The sequence below is a fragment of the Lithobates pipiens genome, unplaced genomic scaffold (assembly GCF_037356315.1).
Source record: "Lithobates pipiens isolate NorthernLeopardFrog02 unplaced genomic scaffold, aLitPip1_a1.2 Scaffold_1, whole genome shotgun sequence".
NCBI classification, from domain to species: domain Eukaryota; kingdom Metazoa; phylum Chordata; class Amphibia; order Anura; family Ranidae; genus Lithobates; species Lithobates pipiens.
This window is the reverse complement of record NW_027507685.1, coordinates 138894551-138917174: the sequence shown is the minus strand read 5'-3', so window position 1 is coordinate 138917174 and position 22624 is coordinate 138894551. Positions and strand designations below refer to the sequence as shown.

The 22624-nt window shown below is 41.4% G+C and overlaps 1 protein-coding gene across 1 annotated transcript in view; it reads right to left on the bottom strand.

Annotated features, from left to right (window-relative positions):
• AK8 (adenylate kinase 8) overlaps positions 1-22624 on the bottom strand; it is a 283201-nt gene that overhangs the window by 120720 nt on the left and 139857 nt on the right. The window contains exons 8-10 of the mRNA XM_077477632.1: positions 21588-21788; positions 10735-10866; positions 7283-7372 (exon numbers count right to left, since the gene is read on the bottom strand). Coding sequence (XP_077333758.1) covers positions 7283-7372; positions 10735-10866; positions 21588-21788 — 423 coding nt within the window. The remainder of the gene's footprint in view (positions 1-7282; positions 7373-10734; positions 10867-21587; positions 21789-22624) is intronic.

The window sequence follows — 22624 nt, the reverse complement described above, 5'->3', positions numbered from 1 at the left end:
TTTTTGGCGCAGCTAGTTTTCTTTTATCTGAGCTTTCATGGTGTGTGTGTGTCCCACTTCTGGCTGAAGCCTGGTGATTTTTGTTTTGTTTTATTAATACATTTTTTTTGTGTCTATCGCGGTTTATTTTTTTCGATATATTTCCAGGGTTGCAGCCAATGAAGATATAAAATCCATATTTGGTGGTCCTGCCCCCGTCTAGTGGGATTCTGGTCGAGAGTATTCGGACTCTTATATACTCTTTCATATACCTATCCGCAAGGATGCCAAATTAACAGTGCTTCATTGTGCAGTCCCGGGCCTGTTTTCCTGCCAACAGAAATTGGCCACTTATATATTCCTTGCTGCCAAGTGCATGATTGCAAAGGCTTGGAAAAAACCTGCTGTCACGTTTGCAGAAGTGAAGCGCATCCTGACTACCCTCATGATCAATGAGAAGATGACCAGTATCCCCATGACTTCCAAGCTACATTTCTTAAAGTGTGGTCCCTGTGTTGGTCCTATGCTCTTCCAACTCTGCATCTGACAAGCTTGGGCCTTTCCACCTGATGTCATCCATTCCCCAGTCAGGAAACTCACAATTTTCTCTCTTGCCTCATCTTTCCTCTCTGCTTGATTTTTTTTCCCGCTCTTATTTAGTTTTTTTCATCCCCTGGACTTGAGGGCCCCCACGGCATTGATCAGGAGGACTTTATAGTTGATATAATACAGCTATGAGCACGTTCTGTTTGTAGCTCCCTATGGCTCTTAATCATGCTTACCAGGGGGGCCCATCCATTAAGGGCATACAGGCGCCGCCTCCCCTTTCCATCGCCACCCCCTTATTCACCTGTGCGGCCCCTTTAGGATGCCAGGCACATGAATTACAGCGGCAGGGTTTTTTTTTTTTTAAGAACCCGATTAGAGTCAAAGGCCCTAATAGGCTTCAAAATAGGAACAAGAAAAAAATAAAAAATCTGCGCTTAGTAAAACCGAATAAGTCAGCAGCTAAACACTATAACCAGGATACTGGGCACAACGAAAACAAAAGAAATAAAGTGCAGCACTTGGCTACTAAATATGAATGTGGCCTAATAAATATAAAACAAAAAAACTGTGAAATCAAAATATAAATGTTGTGAAAAAAAACATTAATATAAATATTGTGAAAAACATTAATATAAGATGCTTCTGAAACTCAAGTGTCCAATAGAGTCAAAAATGTTTCTGAAACTCAAGTGTCCAATAGAATCAAAAACGAACTGTGAATCCAAATGATCATAAATAAATTGATGCAGCAAAAAAATATAATGTCCCATGTGAATATGAAGCAAAGGTAGCTAATCTTGTTTGTTCAAAAAATAATAATAATACTTGACCACGTGGACCCTTCACCTCTATAAACCAGTAATAAATGGAGGCTTACCAGATCCCCAGTGACCCCCTGTTAAGGGAGGTCAAACTGCGCAGATTCGATCACAAATCACAAAGACGTCTCAATACAGGATGCCGGAAAACTACCCAATCGTTCGGATGTCACGTGATCTTCAAATCCGCTCGGATCCTCTCACAGGCCTCAAAGCGACGTATCACCAAAAGAAACAAAAATGCGGCAAATCGTGTAATCGTTCGCATTTTTACTCATGTTGATGAGTCTTTTTACTTTGCTAGCAATCTGTTCGTTTTTAAACGTTATTTGTATCTTCGTGTGACTCGGTGGAGTCATTTTAAGCGCTTAAGTATTCGGTTGAAATAAATCCTGTTCAAACTATATTACACAATTTGGCGCATTTTTGTTTCTTTTGGTGATACGTCGCTTTGAGGCCTGTGAGAGGATCCGAGCGGATTTGAAGATCACGTGACATCCGAACGATTGGGTCGTTTTCCGGCATCCTGTATCGAGACGTCTATGTGATTTGTGATCGAATCTGCGCAGTTTGACCTCCCTTAACAGGGGGTCACTGGGGATCTGGTAAGCCTCCATTTATTACTGGTTTATAGAGGTGAAGGGTCCACGTGGTCAAGTATTATTATTGTTTTTGAACAAACAAGATTAGCTACCTTTGCTTCATATTCACATGGGACATTATTTATATTTTTTTGCTGCATCAATTTATTTATGATCATTTGGATTCACAGTTCGTTTTTGATTCTATTGGACACTTGAGTTTCAGAAATTTTTTTGACTCTATTGGACACTTGAGTTTCAGAAGCATCTTATATTAATGTTTTTCACAATATTTATATTAATGTTTTTTTTCACAACATTTATATTTAGATTTCACAGTTTTTTTGTTTTATATTTATTAGGCCACATTCATATTTAGTGGCCAAGCGCTGCACTTTATTTCTTTTGTTTAGGCTTCAAAATAGGGTGGGCTCCGGACACAGAGCATTGTGCTCAGAGCCCATCCAGGTGTGTTAGAATAGCGAATGAATATTCGCTATTCACACATTCTCCTCTCTGCCAATCAGGAAGTGCGGGTGTGAGACACGTTTCCCGACTGGCCAAAAGAAGAAGCAGAGGAAGGAGATGCCTGCTTGTGATGCCCGCAGAGGAGCGCCAGGGAAGCCGCCTGCAGTTGAGGTAAGTGCCCTAACAAACCCGACCCAGGGGGGGGGGGGTTGGCGGGTGCTCTGTTGGGCGCCTCCCCAAAAAAAATTACCACCAGCCGCCACTGGTGCTTACTATTTGTATCCCCTGCGTGGGATTAATATGGATGTAACTGCCTATTTGCCATGAAAGGAGAAGTCCAGCCTGAACTCATGCAAAACGATTTGCACTCCTGTGACCCATTTTAAGCAGAGAGCAGTCTGAAATCTGCTCTCTGCTGAGGTCACCCAGATCAGTCCAGGCACCGCGTCATCCCGACTTCGGAAGTCTGGAGATGGCTGCTCCCTGCTCCTCCACAGCTCAGCGCTCCAGTGAGCATAGAGGAGCAGAGCAGGGGAGCTGCTGATTGACAGTCAGCAGCTCTCTGCTCAGGGAGGTGAGAGAACCGAGCTAGGGAACAGATGCAGCGTCGGCCCGATGTTGCATCCACCTAGGTAAGTATAAAACAGCAAAAAACGCCAAACCCATACTTCTTTAATAAAAAAAATATTGTACCAGAAAAATACAACTTAAGAACAATCAAAGAAAAAAAGCTAGCACAAAATTGTTACACACTAAAAAAAAAAACAAGCTGGATGGGTGGTCAATAGATAATTTTTTGCTTGCCACTGTATCCACTCCTCCTGTGGGTGACAATATAACTCAAGAGTATATGACTTCTGGTGTTTCACAATGGTGAAAAAGAAGTACGTTTAAGGTTAAGGTCCATGCATATGGGTGTATGAAAATATTCCTATCTACCAGGAGCTGGCAGAAAAAATGCAGCAGAAACTAACTTGTTTTGGAGCGCAACTATGCATCTTTATGCACATTTACACATGTATTCCGTTTAGAAATGTATGTGAACAAACTCATTTTATTGGCTAGAATGTTTATTTATTCTGGCCACTGGAATTAATTTACATGCATACAGGTGTGTTTATGTACATAAATTATAGTAGTAATCTCCTCTCCAAATGCAGGTTTTTTTTTACGCTGCTGTAAAATACGAACCTAAACACCACAATGTGCTTGGACACATCGGCTGAAATACAGCTGCATTCAGAGGCATAAAAAAATGCAAAATGCCTCTAAAATCTGCATTTTTTTTTTTTGGCCTGTGTAAATGATGCCCAAGCAAGCTGGAAAACGTATATATTAAGAAAAACTTGATATTGATACATGTTGATATGACTCCTATTGCACAGGTGGTATTTATTTCTATATATTCTTCTCCTTCTGAATACAAGTAAGAAAAATTCAAAATGGCTGCACTCTTGTCATCCTTGAATACAGCAATACCAGTTAAGGACCAAATGTTGTCAAGCTCAAGAATTAAATTGATAGATAATAATTGTGCCACAGTATATAGACACTACTTTTAGAATACAGATGGCCCCATAGAGGACAAACTTGCTAACAAATAGAATGACCTTTTCCTAACCCATATAACCAACAATATACAGCACTGTCATGTTTATCCTCTCAAACAACGGCAAGGTTGTAATAAAGTGGGAGTTAACGGAAAAGGCATTTTTTTCCCTCTGTTTTCCTAGTAATATCTATAAAAAGGGAGTAGCACTGCAGGGCTCTGAAAGCTAGTGAAAAATTAAAGTCAACAGATTCAAACTGTCCTATTTCCACTTCAAAAGAGCGGAAGGAACTGAGCTCTTCCCAACTCATCTTCAAACGCCCAGTGGCCTAGAAAGTTTCCAAGTAAAAAAAAAAAAAAAAAAAAGAAAAAAAAAAAGGAAAATATTTTTTTTTACAGTCTCTTGTTCCCCCAAGCGCTGTACCCGTTACTGTTGCTGCTGTCTCTCCTTCCACTAATTATACCCATGTGTGTCTATTAATCAACTGGTGAATTATTTACACAAGCAAGTGCTGTTAGCTTCTGCTAATACACCAACTGCAAAGGGTTTCTGGAGTGGAGCGTGAGGTCCCCACTGAGCCTCTGGCTCCCTGCTTCCCCGTGCTGTATCCTTATTGCTTTTTTCTTTTACTTATTGCTGGACTGCCTTATTGCTCCCACCCCCTCCACACACTTCGAGGGAGCACCCGAGGGGAGAACTTCACAGCACAAATCCGCAAGGTCAAAAGGGCTGTCTAGGTTGGTGAAAGGGCACGTACTGGCCATTCGGAGGCTGGATTAGGGCTGAGCGTTGGGGATCGTCTAACTCACATTTTAGAAGATTGGTTAGGGCTAAAGACAATTCCAAAAGATGAATATGGATGCAAAACAAATACAGTTCTCTGCAAAAGTTTAACTGCGCAGAGAAAAGTGAAACAAAGGTGATTATCTAATTCGGAAAGTATGAGCAGCAAAAATATCTCTGTATGTAGATAAGCAGACACATTTGTGGTAATTTAATAATAGAGGGCAAAATGCAATGTCTGCATGAAAACTTTAGTAACCCAATGGAAGTGAATTTTAGCTTTATGTAGAAGAGATGTGATCTGTGTTTGGTTGCTATGGGTTACTATACTTACCACTGCCTGGCAGTGACATACATAACATAAAACATGATGAAAAGAGCAATTCTAATGAATTTTAGTGTACACAAATACAATTTAATCTCCAATTTGTTGTATAAATAAAAGATGTGATAGTGTATGTCGAGTGAATAGATATCAAATCCATCAAGCCTCAAAACTGCATGAGCCCATGACTTGGGAAAAATCACTGTACTAAAAACTATCAATAGGTGATGCTTTAAATACCTTTACAGCTCATCAGTGTATGGTCTAGTGTAGGGGCCTAGAATTATTGTTCTTACTCTGACATGCATGGCAATACATCTTGTGTGGTGCAATCTTTTACTTACACGTGTGTGCTTTATTTACCGTATACATTTCTGTTCGTATGTGTGAGCACAGAGTGCTTTTATTTATTTTTTTATTTCACTATTTTTTTTTTAAATGTAAATTTTTTAAGTTAACTAAAAAGCCCCCTATGTAATAATATTGGGCAGGTAACCGGTTCTTTTTATGGAGACACCAGGGGTCTAACAGACACTCTATGCAGAAAGAATCAGAGCAGCAGCGACCAGTCCATTTTTGATGCACATGATTAGAGCCTGAGGTTCTAATTGGCTTCAAAAAAGGGTAGGCTCAGGGCACATAGCACTGCACCCTGAGCCCATCCAGTTGGGTGACAATAATAAATTAATATTTTTCTATTGTCTTCCTGATTCTCCTCCTGGCCAATCAGGAAGCAGGTCCTGAGACCTGATTGGCCAGGGAGTCTTAGGACCCACTTCCTGCTTGGCCGTGAGTAGAAGCAACGGCCCTGGAACTTGGAAGAGTCAGGGAGCAGCTCAGCCAACGGTTCTCTCCAGTCGGGACAGGGCTCCCTCTTTCAGGGACGGCTCACCTGCAGCCACATCCAGCACATCCAGCACTCCTCGCCCCCTTGGACAGTGAAGAGTGAAGGAGGGGAGATCAGAGAGTCATCCCAGGACTCGTCATCTGCCTCCTAAGGTAAGGAGGCCTTTGATCACTGCATCCCCGTCCGTCTCTGCAGGGAGGGGGATGAGCGCCGTGGTGGGGAAGGGGGGTGCTCTAAAGCCGTGAGAACAGTAAAAGTGATCACTTTTACTAAAAGGCTGGGAGGCAGAACAACGCAGAAGCAGTAAGTGGCAGCAGTGAGCTTGTTTGAACCCATTCAGTTTTTGGGCGCACTATATATGTCTAAAATGCTGAACTAGGTAAAAATACAACATGGAGCATGGGGATCCATTAGAGATGGCTCTGCAGATGTGCAGTTTCTCATCCCAGATTTAACATTTCTGTTGCTTTGCCCCTATGCAAGGCAAAACAATAAGTACACTTCCACAGTGGCCTCAGGAGCAGTTTATACTTACATTTCCTTTGCTCTCACATTCTGTTTGGGGAAAACATGGAAAAATGCTTGGTATTTTCAGGTACAGGGAAGCATGTGACTCATTTCCCAATCTCATATGTGACACCACTGGTGCTTGGTGATTGGCTGCTCAGGAGCCTAGCACTGTCACATAGGAGCCCCAATTTTTGACTTTGAGTATTTATGGGTCTAAATATTTCTAGCTTTCCATAGTGCTCCCACACTGCATTTCACACTAAGGGTCCTTTCACACGGGGCGGATCAGTTCTGATCCGCCCCGTGGATGTCCGTTTGCTCAGCGGGGATCACTCCGCCGATCCCCGCTGAGCAGGGAGATGACAGGTCTGTCTCCGCACACTGTGCAGGGACGGACCTGTCACAGCGCCGCTCTCCCCTATGGGAGATCGGATGACGACGGACCGCAGTGCCCGTCGTCATCCGATCCGATCCGCAGACGGATGGAAAAATAGCTTTTTCCTCCGTCACACTTTTTCGGATCGGAGCGGGTCGGATGTCAGCGGACATGTCACCGCTGACATCCGACGCTCCATAGAGCTCTATGGAGCACCCGTTCAGGTCCGCCTGAAAAACTGACAGGCGGGCCTGAACGGGACGTTAGTGTGAAAGGGGCCTAAGTGAAAATTAGCTATCCTGCCCTTAGACTTCACCAATGCTGAATATCTAATGCACATTAAAAAAAATCATAAACTGCACATATAATATGCTTTATTAGAAACCTAGCTTTCATGAACCTTTTATATCAGCGACAAAGACAGTATTTGAAGCATCCTTGGATATCCAGTTCAATGAACTTACACCCAGTACATCTAAGGAAACATGGTACAAACCTTGCTGTTCATTCTCGATATAAGGCTCAATCGACTGTCCCAACTTTGTTTGGTCAGCAACAACTTCCTTGAGCAGCTGGCCACAAGAAACTGGTGGAATAAACACAGAGAAATACTATTTTATTAGCGGTAGTGAAATGTATAAAGGGTGTTTTATTTCTAGAACAGCTGTGTAATTTGTAATCTGCCTTTCAACCACCTGCCTCTGCTGCTAAACTCAGAGAAAGCTGCTGAGAAATCTTCTGGTGATGTCCATGCTGAAACTGACACTTTCAGGAGTGTTAATCTTCTGGGTTTCCCCATAGCTTTCACTGTTTCCTTCTGCTTCAGCCATTGCATAATACAGTAGTGATGTGGAGTTCAGCAGGAAGAACCATTAATGGCTGCGGGGGAGCCAGGAGATTGACATTGCCAGAAGAGTCAGTTTTCCTTCAGACTTCAGCAGAAGATTGGTTAAACTGGATAGTTGAACTAGATGAACTTGTGGCTTTTTAGTTGTTTTTATTTATTTTTACTATCTGTTTCACGTATTGTTTTAAGTCTTTTAATAAACTTGAGTTTTACAAATTTTGCTATGGGACTATACTGATTTTTTTTATCTGTGGAATACTTCTGATGGTGGTGGAATGACCTGGAAGGAGAATCCGTCTTCAACTGGAAGCCTTTCTGTGACTTGGAGGATATAGAGCGTTATCTGACCTTTTATAATTTAATGGTCCACTCCATCTGGCAAGAGGCTCCTTTAATTGGTGAAACATGGTGGTGGATACAAGTCTTTTCCGGCAGGAAGGAGAAGTGTGGGGACACTGAGAGTGACACAACAGTTGCTTAATATATATTTTTACTCTCTCAAACTTTCATGTTTATTTACATGGACTTTTACTCTGGACTTTTTCTTTAAAAAACTCTTTTGGAATGATAATAAGCCTTTTCTAGTAATATATTGGCTTTATTGCACATTGGCATATGCTATTATCGGTTACTCACATATATATATTTATGTTAAATTGAGATTCACTTTAACTGGAATTTAGCGCTGTTCTTTATGGTATATTATTGTGTAGCACTGCAAAGCAGGACGTAGAACCTTGTAATGTAATGGATAACAATGGCTTTCCAAATTAACATATACAATTTAAAACTATACATAGAAACAAGGTTTAAAAAACACATGGATAATATTTCTTTTACAAATATACAGTTATAACAATAACTTATGCAGCTTATTAAATTAACCCCAATATGTTTGATCTCCTACCTACACAGAACACCAATTAAAGAGACATTTTCCAATGACATCCAATGTAAGGGATCACTTCTAAACTGACCACCAACATAAAGTGGCACTACATACACTGTTCTCAACATAAGAGGCACTTCTTCAGTGATAACCAAGGTAAGGTTGACCAACATTGACCACCAATATAAGTGGGCATTTCTCCAGTGGGCACTAATGAAAGGGACTGCAACACTTTTTACTGTCTGTGTTTCTTGTCTAGCCATTATTTTTGGAATTAATATTTATTACATTTCAAGATTATTACTGAAAATAATTTTGTTGCATAGAGCAGGGGCATTGCTAAATGATTCCCTTCCCCTACATAAGATGTCAAAAACCCTAGTTACACTGTCATAATGTGGAGGGAGTGGGGTAATCCCAGGGGTTGGGCTTATCATTAGTGGTAGAAGAGGCAGGGGTGTAACATAAAGTGATATTAAAGCGGAACTAAACCCATTGATTTAACAGTTTCAAAAGACAGCTGCATTCCCGACACGTGCCGGGTTGTGCCGGGTTGTGGCATGGTTGTGCTCTCAACCAAACTGTCAAACCATCAAATGGCTGGTGTCATAACTGATCACATGGTCAGCATGCATCATGGCAGTTGAAGATCAAACAAAGGCCAATATGGCAGCTTCTATGGCTGAAAATTATAGGAGGGTTTAGATCCATTTTAATGAAAGGAATGGTCTATACCAAATAAACTCTTTATACTGATAAAAGTGATGTGGATGGGGTCTTGTGAATCAAAGCAGCATGAGCAAGCACCATACTACATCAGAGATGTCAAAGGCAAAATGCACCTTGGGAAACAAGTGCCAGGTTCTACTTTTTATGTTTCTATGACCGAATAAGGAACAACTGAAGAAAACAAATGTATTAGTGGTGTGGGAACTCAGACAGTTCAGATGCCTTGATCACTAGACCAAAGGGAATGTACAACTGTTAGGCCGCGTACACACGGGCGGACTGTTCGCCCAACTAAGTTCGTCAAACAATCCGACAAACAGTCCGCTCAAAATTTGCATGAACGGACTTGACCACACACGATGAACGAACAGTCCGCTGAAAGCGTGCGCGATGACGTCTACAGCACGTACGACGGGACTAGAAAAACGACGTCCTATACACTGCAATGCAACCTTCGGCCGTGTAAACTCTTTCTGAGCATGCGCGATACTTAGTCCGTCCAACTTGCCTACACACGAGCGGACTGTCCGCTGAAACCAAGTTTGGACGGACAAAACCAAGTTTCAGCGGACTGTCTTACGGAAATTCCGTAAGACTTTGTTCATCAAACTGTCCGCTGAAACAGTCCGCTGAAGCCCACACACGAGCGGACTGTCCGCTGAAACACTGTTCAGCGGACTAAGTTGGGCGAACAGTCCGCCCGTGTGTACGCGGCCTTAGGATCGTGATGAGGCAGTCCAAAAGGAACCAAAAGCCCATCTCTAAAGTAGTGTGGGATACAGTATTGCATCCTTGTGACAGAAGGTATTTACCCACCCTCACAGTTTCTTCTGTCTTAAGGGCCGGTTCACACCTGAATTGTACAGCAACACGGTCCACATTCCTGTGCAATTCCTGCTCATTACCGTGTGGTTCAATTTTGCTGCCCATTAATGAAAATGGGCTGCAAATCACACCTGAGTGACCTCACAAAATATACTGCATACACTATTTTTGAAAACACGCACTGCGCCAAATTACCTGGTGCTGCGGTACCATGTGATTTGGTGGCTGCAAACTGCTTATTTGCAATCTGCATTTGGGGTGCCATTAAGAATATATTGGCACCCGGAGATTGCAAAGGCAGTGTGCTTTACAGCACATTCTGGTGTGAACTACGGATGGTGAAAAGGGCAGAAAGGAATGAAGTGCATGACGACTCCGTCCACTTACCCATAAGCAGAGACTTCTTGTTTTTGGGTTTTTAGCTGAAAGTAAAGATGTGTAAATACCTTCTGTTATAAGAAGGCAATGCTGTATCTTGTAGATCACTAGACCCCGAATTCGATTCCACATGCCGATGAACTGTGTTTATTAAAACATATAGAAAATGTCTCCTCCAGCACTTTAATTGGTTACTATGGGTTATTGCACTTGGACCATAAGCACGATTGTACACCCATTTATTGTTGCCTCATTAAATAAAGCAGGATCTGTCACTTACTGTTCACAATATTGTATTTCTGGGCCAATAATGCAGCCTGTAGGCTTCTTCCACTTGCTGGCCGCCCACAGAGAAGGACACGTGGTGTCTGAGGGGCCAGAGAGCGCGGCTTCGTTAAAACAAAGGTCAGAACTGAAAAAAAAAGAGAATGTTAATTATATGACAGAAAAAACAAAGGTCAAAAGCAACTTGGCCAACAAGTAATATTACTTAGTGAACTGCTATCTAATTAAATTTTGGAACAATGTCCATTGCATCCAGAGTTCTCTAAACTTCCACAAATGCTTCTTGAAATGCAGCCTCTTGTTTTATGATTCTGTGCAGCTTTCCTTTCTCCAAGAAAAAGAAATGAGTCTACAATGGTTGTGTCATGAATACGCAACCTGCACATTTGCATGGCTCTTCAACTGATGTTTTGAGAACTCCAAACTTATTGTAGCATGGCAACCTGAAGCAGTAGAGTGTGCAAAATTTATTTCTGGATGAAAAACAGTTTCCAATAGAAAGGATATGTCTCAATATGCACAGCGGGGCATAAAGTGGTTCTAAAGTCTAACTTTTTTTTTAACCTAAAGTGGATGTAAATCCTTGCATATGCCCATTGAAGTGAACAGCCTCAGATGATACACAGAGATGAAACAAATCTCCCTACATAAGTTTTACATGTATATCTGCTGTCTTCATCTTTATATACTGTTTAGAAAGTGCATATCACCAGGGGATTTTCTCTTCCTGGTTAGTACTGCAGTGAAGCCTGGGCATACAGCCAAGACAGCTGATTGGAGGAAAGGCACACCCCTCCCCTCCTCATAGGTAGAGACTTTCAGCTCTGTTTGTTGAATTGTTCAGCTCTGTACTAGAGTTGTACGATTCTGGCTAAAATGAGAATCACAATTTTTTTGCTTAGAAGATAGATCACCATCAGCTCTGCAGCCCATTGAACACCTATGAAGTGAGTGTCCCTAGGAACGTTGTTCCATTCGTTTACACTGACTTTTCATACAACGCTCTGGGTTCTTTCAGATGATTGATTGCATTCATTAGGCATACGATAGCTGTACACATTGGTCTTTGGTTTTCACCTTTCCAAAGTTTTAATTGAGAGATCTGAGGAGCTTTTCATTATCAAACATCTGTCCGTTTTATGATTGGTGTTTTTTATGTGTTTTAGATCCTGCAGGGATCAGATGTCTGTGTTCATTGTTTACATTTAATAAATGACATTTTAAAGTCTTTTTCACATCAATCTACTAGTCCCTTTGATGTGCTGTTTTTGATCGTTTTTTCTGCTGCATCCATTTTTTGCCAAGTCCATAATGGGTTAACAGCCGCACATTGAGACCATCTACAGAACATTTATTTAAATAAACGAACATCCCACGAGATAGCCAAGCGCTCTTAAAGAGTCCAGTCATTTGTGCGCCAACTTTATATTGTTTTGTCAGACTTTAAAGAGGAGCTGCACCTTTAAAAAAAATATTAAAAGCCAGCAGCTACAAATATTGCAGCTGCTGACTTTTAATAAATTGACACTTACCTGTCCCAGGGTCCAGCCATCCTCTGTCAGGGAATCTGGAAGTGAAGCATTGAGGCTTTACTGCCCGGTTCCCTACTGCGCATGCGCGAGTCGCACTGCGCGTCTCCACTGGTCCCCGCTGTGTCCTGGGAACTGTGTGTTTCCCAGAACACAACGGGGGGGGGGGGGCGGGGCATGTGCGGTTAGCTGTGGCTACCTTGTCCCGGAAGTGGGTGCAGATACCTGGATTATCCAGGTATCTGCACCCCCCTCCCCCCTGAAAGGTGCCAATTGTGGCACCGGAGGGGGGGAGGGATCAGATGAGCGGAACTTCCACTTCAGGGTGGAGGTCCACTTTAAGTAGTTAGTCAACATGGGGACATGGTGCTTTGAAGTCAGACCCCAAAGCACCCTCCCCATGTTGAGGGCATGTGGCCTACAATTCAGAAGGGGGGGTGCTCTCTTGTCCCCCTCTTTTTTCCTGCAGCCTACCAGGTTGCGTGCTCGGATAAGGGTCTGGTGTGGATTTTGGGGGCACCCCTACGCCATTTTTTTAAATTTGGCGCAGGGTTCCCCTTAATTTCCATACCAGACCTGAAGGGCCTGATATGGATCTTGGGGGGACCCCCACGCAATTTTCTTTTTGAAATTTTTGGTTTGGGGTTCCCCTTAATATACATACCAGACCCAAAGGGCCTGGTAATGGACTGGGGGGGAACCATGCCCTTTTTTCAATTAGTTTTACCTATATTGCCAAGACCCAACAATTCATTACAGCCGCGATCAGTTTTTAATGACAATTTTTATGCTAGAAATTTAATTTTGTTGTGGTACTTTTCTAAACACGGGAAAAATGCGGCACTTTACAGGTATACTATAGACACCTCCCAGGCACGATATTTAAAGGAATATTTCATTTTTATTGTTTCACTTTAAAAATCACTAAAAATGTTTTTAGTGTATTACAATAACTTGCATATAAGCCTTTAAAATTAGCACTTTTGATTTTTCATGTTAGTGTCCCATAGACTTTAGCGGTGTTCTGGCGGCTTTTGAATTTGCCCCGAACACCGCATAACTAAAGTTCGACCTGAGCCGTTCGTCCATCCCTAGATTTACAGATCCTTATTTGACAGAAGCAGATCTCACTACTGGCTTCTGTCGAATGAGCATGCTGGAAAATAAGCAGCCGATTAGCATCTGATCAACACTGGCAGCCAACGGCTGCGAGCGCTGACTGGTGTGTTATGGGGGAGATTGGCCCCCCTGTCAGAACACAATAGCACAGCAGGGAGATCGCTGTACTAACATTGCATAGTTAGCAAAGCTAAATCCTCACAAGCTCTTCAGTTTTTTTTTTTCATTCAGCCAGCTGGGGTTGAATGACAAAACAAAAAGTTACTATGTGTACCAGGCTTAAGACCAGGCAGTGCTGTTCTTTCTCCTTGTGTAGGGTGACTGGTCTTGTATCCGCCCCCTTCTGTCATTTTCTGCAGGAAGCCTGTGTGGGTGGAGCCTGCTGGGTCACTCCCACAGCTCTGCTCTCTGCACAGGCTATGTACAGTACAATCATGATGTCACAGCTACTTTTTATGTGGGGCTGCAAATGCACACAACGTGGGTTTATAGCCTTTGTGACTATTGAGTATATTGAATAATATATGAAAACAAAACTTATGTACCAGAAATTCAGATTTCCTAAGTGTACCCTCACTCCTGTACTGCATGAGCAACCCCCAATGTTGCTTTGTAAAAATTCCAGAGCTTTCAGGCAAGGAGATGTAGTTGAACTCTGTGTCCCCATAATGCACTGCATGACACAAGGGTTTATTTACTAAAACTGGAGAGTGCAAAATCTGGTGCAGCTCTGCATAGAGACCAATCAGCCTCCAGATTTTTGTCAAAACTGAACAAGCTTAACCACTTGCTGAGCAGCCACCACTGATGTACGGTGGCAGGTCAGCTCTATTGCGTGAATCGCTGTACGATGGTTATTTTAGAGGTATAGCGGGAGAGAGTCGGTGCGTGTGGCCAGCGGCCGCGATGTCCTGCCGGCAACCTGCGATTGCTCCACAGAGAGGCAGAACAGGGACCTCTTAAACAAACAGATCCCCATTCTGTCAGGGGAGTACAGAGTGATCGTCTCTTCCTAGTGATCAGAAACAGCGATCTTTCTACTCCCTGTCAGTCCACCCCCCCGACATTTACAAACACCTCCCTAGGACACACCTAACCCCTAGATTGCCCCTAGTGTTAACCCCTTCATTGGCAGTGTAATTTTTACAGTAATCAGTGCATGTTTTTATAGCACTGATCGCTGTATAAATTTCATTTTTATAGCACTGATCACTGGTCCCAAAAAAGTGTCAAAATTGTCCAATCTGTCCACCGCAATGTCGCAGTCCCGCTAAAAATTGCTGATCACTGCCATTACTAGTAAAACAAAAAAAGAATAAGAAAAATGCCATCAATCTATTCCCTATTTTGTAGATGATATAACTTTTACGCAAACCAATTAATATACACTTATTGCAATTTTTTTTTTTTTTTTACCAAAAACATCTAGTTTGGCCTAAACTGATGAAAAAAATGTTTTTTTTTTTTTCAAATTTTCTTAGCTATTTATTATAGCAAAAAGCAAAAAATACAGTTTTTTTTCAAAATTGGCAGTCTTATTTTGTTTACAGCGCAAAAAATAAAAACCACAGAAGTGATCAAGTACCACCAAAAGAAAGCTCTATTCGTGGGGAAAAAAAGCGTCACATAACCGCGCAATTGTCAGTAAAAGTGACGCAGTGCCATATCGCAAAAAAATGGCCTGGTAATTAAGGCGGTAAATCCTTCAGGGGCTGAAGTGGTTAAAGCGTCTGTTACTCCAACACTTCATATTCCTGATATGTGTCTGCTGTACTATGTACTTGTATGGGAAGATGTAATGTTCTCTTTTTATTGCTTCCTTTGTGTAAAATCCCTGGTGTTTCTGCCAGCCCCCTTGCTTTCCTATTAAAAACTGCCCACACTAAGTAGGAGTGCTCCCCGTGGTCAGTTCTCTAGCTATGCTGGGAACTCAGTCTTTTCTCCTCCAATGATCAGACTTGTCCTGACACTCCCCCCACTGCACAGCCATTCACTAGGAAGTTCAGTGTGCTGCTTCTTCTCCTCCCTTCCCCCTAACTCAGTGATGGCGAACCTTGGCACACCAGATGTTTTAGAACTACATTACCCATGATGCTCATGCTCACTGCAGTGTAGCCGAGCATCATGGGAAATGTAGTTCCAAAACATCTGGGGTGCCAAGGTTCGCCATCACTGCCCTAACTCCTATGCAGCTGAGAACAGAGGGGATGGGATCACTGATAAAAAGGGGAAAAAGTTATTTATAATTTTTTTTATATCTATACACAAATGTTTGCCTTTCATTTCTATTTTAAACTGAATGGGTTGGTTTACAAGGTAATCGTTTACAATCACTTTAAGTTGGACCAGATTTTGCACTCTCCAGTTTTAGTAAATCAACCCCATAGGCACTGTTTACCGTTTTTTGTTTTTTTTAAACTTAAAGTGGGGTGCCTCCTAAAAAGAAAAATCTAAAAGTCAGCAGCTACAAATACTGCAGCTGCTGACTTTTAATAATCAGACACTTACCTGTCCCAGGGTCCAGCGATGTGGGGGAACAAAGCCCCCCCTCGTTCCCCACTCCGCTCGCGGCGCCGGCATTCTTACTGTGGACACACAGCTGGGCACCCACTGCGAATGCGTGAGCGTCGCCGGGCACTGTGATACGCCGTACAGTCATCGGGGACACGTGACAGGTCCCAGATGACTGTGCGGCGTGAGGGGAAGTGATGTCACCAGCTCGGGCATTGAAGAAGGCAGACTACGAGGGCAACGGGCATTTAGAGGTGAGTAAAAAAAATCCAATTTTTTTTTTTTTATGAATTTTAAACTATTTTTTTTTTTTTGTGGCAACACTACTTTAATTGAAATGACACAAAATTACATTTATTTCATCTCTATCTGTTGTGGTCTGACATGAGGTGAGGTGCGGTGGATAAAAATGCAGCCTTCATTTTTATGCTGCGCACTGCAACCCACCTCAACGCAGCAGTGTGGTGTGAATAGGGCACATAGAAAACAAATGTTTAGCACATACCCTTGTAGTAAGCTTGCATTGATCTGTGCAGATTGAAGTAGGTCACTGCACTTGGGGGGTGGTACAGAGCTGGGAACATATATAGCAGGCAGCGTACACAAAACAAAAAGCTGCGAGGAGCAAGAGGAAGAAGGCTCTTCTGTCACATCACTCGATTTCCTAGCAGTTTTTCATTTTGGGACTTTGGTTTCCCTTTAATTACAAATTTGAGAAACAACCGTAAGACAAGGGTAGCATGATCTGTAATAAACCCTATAGGAAAAGTTGTGTTGATTGCTGTCTGAATCTTAAAGCAATATGGTTTCTTGATATGGGATTTTTTTTTTTTTAATGGTTTAAGACAGCTGCTATCAACCTTTTTACTGTTTTATAAAGGTCATTTTCTTGCTAAATTATTAGATCTCCAGCTCACAACATATTTTCATGGTCAGTAAATTGCAAATATATTAATACATAAAAAAATAAAAATATAGTTAGTTTGGTTGAAAAAAAAGACACAAGTTCATCTAGTTAAACCAATAAAAGAAAATACAATCCTATACCCACAGTTGATCAGAGGAAGGCCGAAAACTCCAGCAAAGCATCAACAAATTTGCTTCAGCAGGGGAAAAAAAATTCCTTTCTGATCCCCCGAGAGGCAATCAGATATTCTCTGGATCAACTACCAGTGTATTGTATTGTATTGTAATGTATCTAGCATATCTGACACCAAGAGCAGTTTTGTTTTAAACACTCCCCTGCTCAATAGGAAAAAAATGGTTTTAGTATCATAAAATGGAACAAATAATAATAATGGTAGAAAAAGAAACAGCCGTGAATATCGTGGTGCCCTTTACACTAGCAGTCAGTGGAAAAGTTATTTCTTATATTGGTAGTCAGTGTAGTGATCTCACACACTGGCAGAGAATGGGAGAAGGACCCCTTATATAAAAAGTCAGTGAGAAAAGGACACTCTTAAGCCCCATATCAGATTTTCTGCTGAGATTTTCCTTCAGATTTACCAAAACCATGTAGTAGAAGGGCCTGCCTGATTGCATACAAATTGAAACTCCAAAGGACCTCATATTATATGGTTTTGGAAAATCTGAAGGAAAAACTCAGCAGAAAATCTGATATGGGGCAAATTAGCTGTTTTGGAGCAACATCTGACCATGTGTACGCCCAATCGGACAAACTTCTTCCGTTTTCATCGGACTTTTGTTGGCTGTGCGAACGGACAAACTTTTTGACAACATAAGTCCGATGCAGCAAAGTCTGATCGTGTATACACAAAACCATCGGACTTTTGTACAAAGTACAAACACGCATGCTCAGAACCAATGCAAAAGATCAGACAAGAAGTTGACCAAAGGTGGCGCTGGAGTAATTGAACGTCCTCTTTTGAAGTGTCGTCAGTACGTTGAAACGTCACTACGTTCGTGTTTGTTGCCCAAAAAGTCAGATCTTGTGTATGCAATACAAACTTACGGCCAATGCCCTTTGTACAAAAGTCCACGGGAAAGTTTGTACAAAGTCTGATCATGTGTATGAGGCTTTACATTGTTCACCTCCCCCCCCCCCCCCTTACAGCTAAAAAGATCATTGATAGGGTGTTTTTGATGCTCCAAAAGGTGCCAGGGCTCCCCATTGATCAACAACCACACTTAGCCCTACTTAATGATTTGCCACCTGGGTGGTCATGCCCTTGAAATGCCTGGTCTATTTTATCTTGCTGGCGGCAAAAGTTACGTTAGCAGGAGCATGGAAGACACCCTCAGTATCTTTTGGTTGATTCAAACATAAAATATCGTGGATCATGATTCATGAAAAAATTGCTAATAATATTAATGACCGAAGCAATTTGTTTGAACAAACCTGGGAACCATGTTCCTCTGTCCTAGACTTCTGATGCTCTACGGCCTCTGGACTCCAGTTTACTTTCTCCTCTTACCTAGCTCTCCCCACATCTCTGGGATTCTCTTCCTCTACCATTATCTCCCTTCTATTTTTTTTCTCTTCTTCCTTCTATCTTTTTTTTTCTCTCTCCTTTCTTCTCTCTTGGGTTGACTAATTACCTTTTTCCAAGGTTGATTATGGCGTTTTATTTTTGTAATATTGCTGGTGACTGCCTGATTTGTAAGTCTGCACAGAGAACATCTTCCTTATGGAGGAAGAGCTGGATTTACTCTTGCTGATTATGTTAATGCATATCTTTCTCTGTTTTGGACATTTATCGTTTTTTTTTTACCCTTTTTTGTTTTGATTCACTGCAAACTGCATCATACTGTCCCCGCTATGATACTCTTTATGTTGAAAGAATAAAAATGTATTGAACGTAAAAAAGATAACTGATATCAGTGGTAACTGGGAGGTAGCAACTCATCATCGTTTCAGGAAACCCTAGCAACCACGGGAGGAACCTCAAGGTTCCACAGAACCCTGGTTGAGAAAACCTGCTTTAAGGAGAGGACTGCAAAGAGCTACCTGTATCTGAATGGACTATAGAACATAACAATAATCATTACCATTAATGATATTTGTAAAGATTAGCACCTTTATTTGCAAACAACAATTATTATTTGCTTTCCTGCCTTTAACTCTAATGTCGCGTACACACGTTCGGACTTATTGACGGACTAGGTCCAGCGGACAATCCGACGGACTTTGCAGCTGAGGACTTTCAAACAAATGGACTTGGCCACACACGTTCACTCCAAAATTCAGATGGATTTGATCGTGATGACGTAGAATAAGGAAGTTCATAGCCAGTAGCCAATAGCTGCCCTAGCGTCGGTTTTAGTCCGTTGGACTAGCACACAGACGTACCGATTGTCCGCTAAAAGCCGAGTCCGGCGGACAAATTAGAAGGCAGTCTTATTTCTAGATCCGCCGGACTTTGGGAAAGAAAAAGTCCCCCAGAGCCCACACACGATCGAATTGTCTGACGGACTCTGGTCCGCCGGAAAGTCAGATCGTGTGTATGTGGCATAAGGCTTCTTGCACACTGGATGTTTTTTCAGCTACTTCTAGGAGCGTTTGGTGTTTTTTTTTCCCTGCCTCTAAATGCCCCTGCAGTTTAGCCTATGTGTCCATGCACACATAGGGGTTCATTTACTAAAACTGGAGAGTGCAAAATCTGGTGCAGCTCTGCATTAAGACCTATCAGCTTCCATGTTTTTTTTTTTGTCAAAGCTTAATTGAACAAGCTGAAGTTAGAAGTTGATTGGCCACTATGCACAGCTGCACCAGATATTGCACTCTCCAGTTTTAGTAAATCAACGCCATAAGCTTTTAGCAGAGTTTAGAGGCAGAGGTGTTTAGTGGCAGGAAAAAAACTCACAGCCAATGCATCCAGAAGCCGCAGAGTTTTGGCAGAAGAAATCAGTTGATGCTGCTAAACGCGCGTTTGTATGGGCATGGGCATGGGCAAAGCACATGTTCACTTTAAATAGGAAAAAAGTTCTGGTGCAATAGTATCATAGAACCCGATTTTGCTGTGTAGGCTGTGCTGCCAATCAGAATGATGCAGTAAAGGGTGAGAGGGAGGTCAGAGACAAAAACATTTTCAAGGCTAAAGGGACAATTTTCCTATATGCAAAGCTCATTATTCTTCTTGTCAATGAAGGAGTTATAGTCAATAGTTTTGATTATTGTACTATATGTCTTTTAGTGATTTCAGGTACTTGTTTTAAAACAGTTAGACTGGAGTAATCCTTTCAAGACGGAGCATTCAGTAAAATATCATTCTGGGTTTTCCTTTAAAGGTGAAAATTAAAGTTAGACACAAAGGAAGGATTTATGGGCAATGAGGCAAAAACTATTCATTTATCCTGATGTAAATTGAGGGGACTCCAAAAATCCAACCCTTAAAATACAGATTTTACTTAACACCCTCCGATCGGATAAAGGCAGAGAGCTCTGCTTACAAATGGGGCTAATTTTCAGTAAATAACTGTAAGTTAATTAGGAGTAATAATCCCCAAGATGAGCTGCTTGACTAATTAACTTGAATAAAAAAGAAATTTGAAGCTTGATGTGGCTTGTCAAAGATCTTTAGAGAATTCCTCGAGATAGTCTTTTTTTTTCCTCCACTCTTCTTTCCCATCCCTAATTCATCCCTCTGCATTATTAATTAATAGTAATTAATATTCAAGCGCCCTCGTCTTTATTTACTGATTTGGTCATTAATTCTTTATGAAAGCTGATATCAACTTTTAGATGTAATTAAGTAATTTGAAAACGAATTAATTTGTTGAGTGAAGAAAAGGGACAATGTGATCGTTGCTATTCAGCAGAGCTGGAAGGGCACTGTGTTGTCTTTGACATAAGGTAAGTTTGTGGCAAGGAGGTCAAAATGAAAGCAGGTATTCAATTAAAAGTGCAAGTGCCCAGAGGGAAGGGCGCTGTAGGATCTAGGACATTAGGTACCCACATTTGTTTTAACAAGGTCCTCTGCTACTCCTCTTGGAGATACTCTTGTGTCTCGAAAAAAAAACAGCAGTTACTAAAAGGATAGCAGACCCAAAATACAAGTTAATGAATATATAAAAAGATCTGCTACACCTAATGCAAGCCACAGCATTTGATGTAATTATTAAGGCTGCTATTGGTGATTTATACTTAAAATAAATAGTCAAGCAATTTAAAAAACAAAACTGCAGCTCTGGCTGAAACATTCATCTTCTCTCCGATGATGGCCTCTGGAAACTCATCAGCCCTGGGACCTATTGTTAGTCCTTTTCTTAGCTAAATGACACCCAGCATCATTCAACCCACTTTCTGGACTCCACTTTGGGAATGCGTCACCATGGCACCCTCTGCTCACGGTGAAATGATGCAGAGAGCATGCTTTCCACCCAGGACCGCACAACATCAGATAACAGAAAGAGGAGCAGGGAAAGAGGACCTTGTACATCACATAACTGGCTTTAAGTCTTATGAAAGTATACAAAAAAATATATGCAATTGGCGATCAGGGAAGGGAGTTGGGCTTTGAATGGCCAAAATATGGATCAATTTTGCATCCATTTTGTTTTTTGTTTTTTTTTTAGATTTAATCAGAAAGTTTGGTTGCATTTGACAGCCTCTGCGCCACAAAGACAGATTGGTGTTTTTTTTTTATTTAATGGAAATTCTGTTTACAACTGCAGATTTATTTTTTTAAACTAAAATTATAAACACACACAGATATATTTATATATGCACCTTGAGAAAAGACATCCATGCACGGTTGGTCAGCGTTGATCTTCTTATGTATCTTGGAAAAGGTGCGAAGAATTCCGTCAACATTTCTATGATATTCTAGCAATTTCTGCCCAGTTTCCTCCTCCGAGATCCCCTCTGCTTCCACTAATTTCTTTTGCACTTCTGGGTCCTCTGGCCAATCGAAGGTTGTATGGTACACCTCTGTGGGACACAAATATATTTTTAGAAAAGTATAACTATGCCCTGAGCAACCATGTAGCCATTATAGCGCTCAGTGCAGAGGTCTTTGTACATTTTGACTCTATCGAGGTTAAAGCGGAACTAAACTCTCTCAATCAACATTATCTATTTTTAATCCTTATGCTGCTAGCATTAGTGAACAGATAGGAAGGTATATTATATTTAGTTGTTTTAATTTTGTTTTCACCCTTCATCGGTTGCTTCATGGTTTTTGGCCTAGGCCAAAATGATGTCTTCACTGTTTTTTTTTTTCTTTCATCTAGAGATGGGGGGGGGGGGGGTTCTTAGCTAAGCACACCCTCCTGTCTGCAAGCCTGAGCTAAGGATGGATGTATTCCAAAAAGTAAATGCTACATTAATCATCTTCCCCTACTCAAGATGGCTGCAACTGGAAATGCTAAAGGGGGTATTTTTTTTTAATATTAAAAATATATTAAATAGAGGTTTCAATTTGTGGTGCTCAGATACAGTTTAGTTCTGCTTTAAGCAATATACACTCAGTAGCCAGAAAAAAAATCCCTCACCCTGCAGGGAAAGTAGGCTGATCCTGGCAGCTGCATGTGTCAGCCTATATGAATACAGACATAAAACTCTATTTCTATACCTGCCTTCATGTTGACATATTAAAGTGAATAGAGTTAACAGATTTTGAAAAATTCATGATGGTTAGGGCACTCAACTAATCCAATATCATATCTACAGGGAGTCAACTAGCCACTATCATTTGAAATACAGGTAAAACAGGCTAGAAAGCCTATGGCTCTTATTTCTTGATGACTGATAGTACTGTACTATTC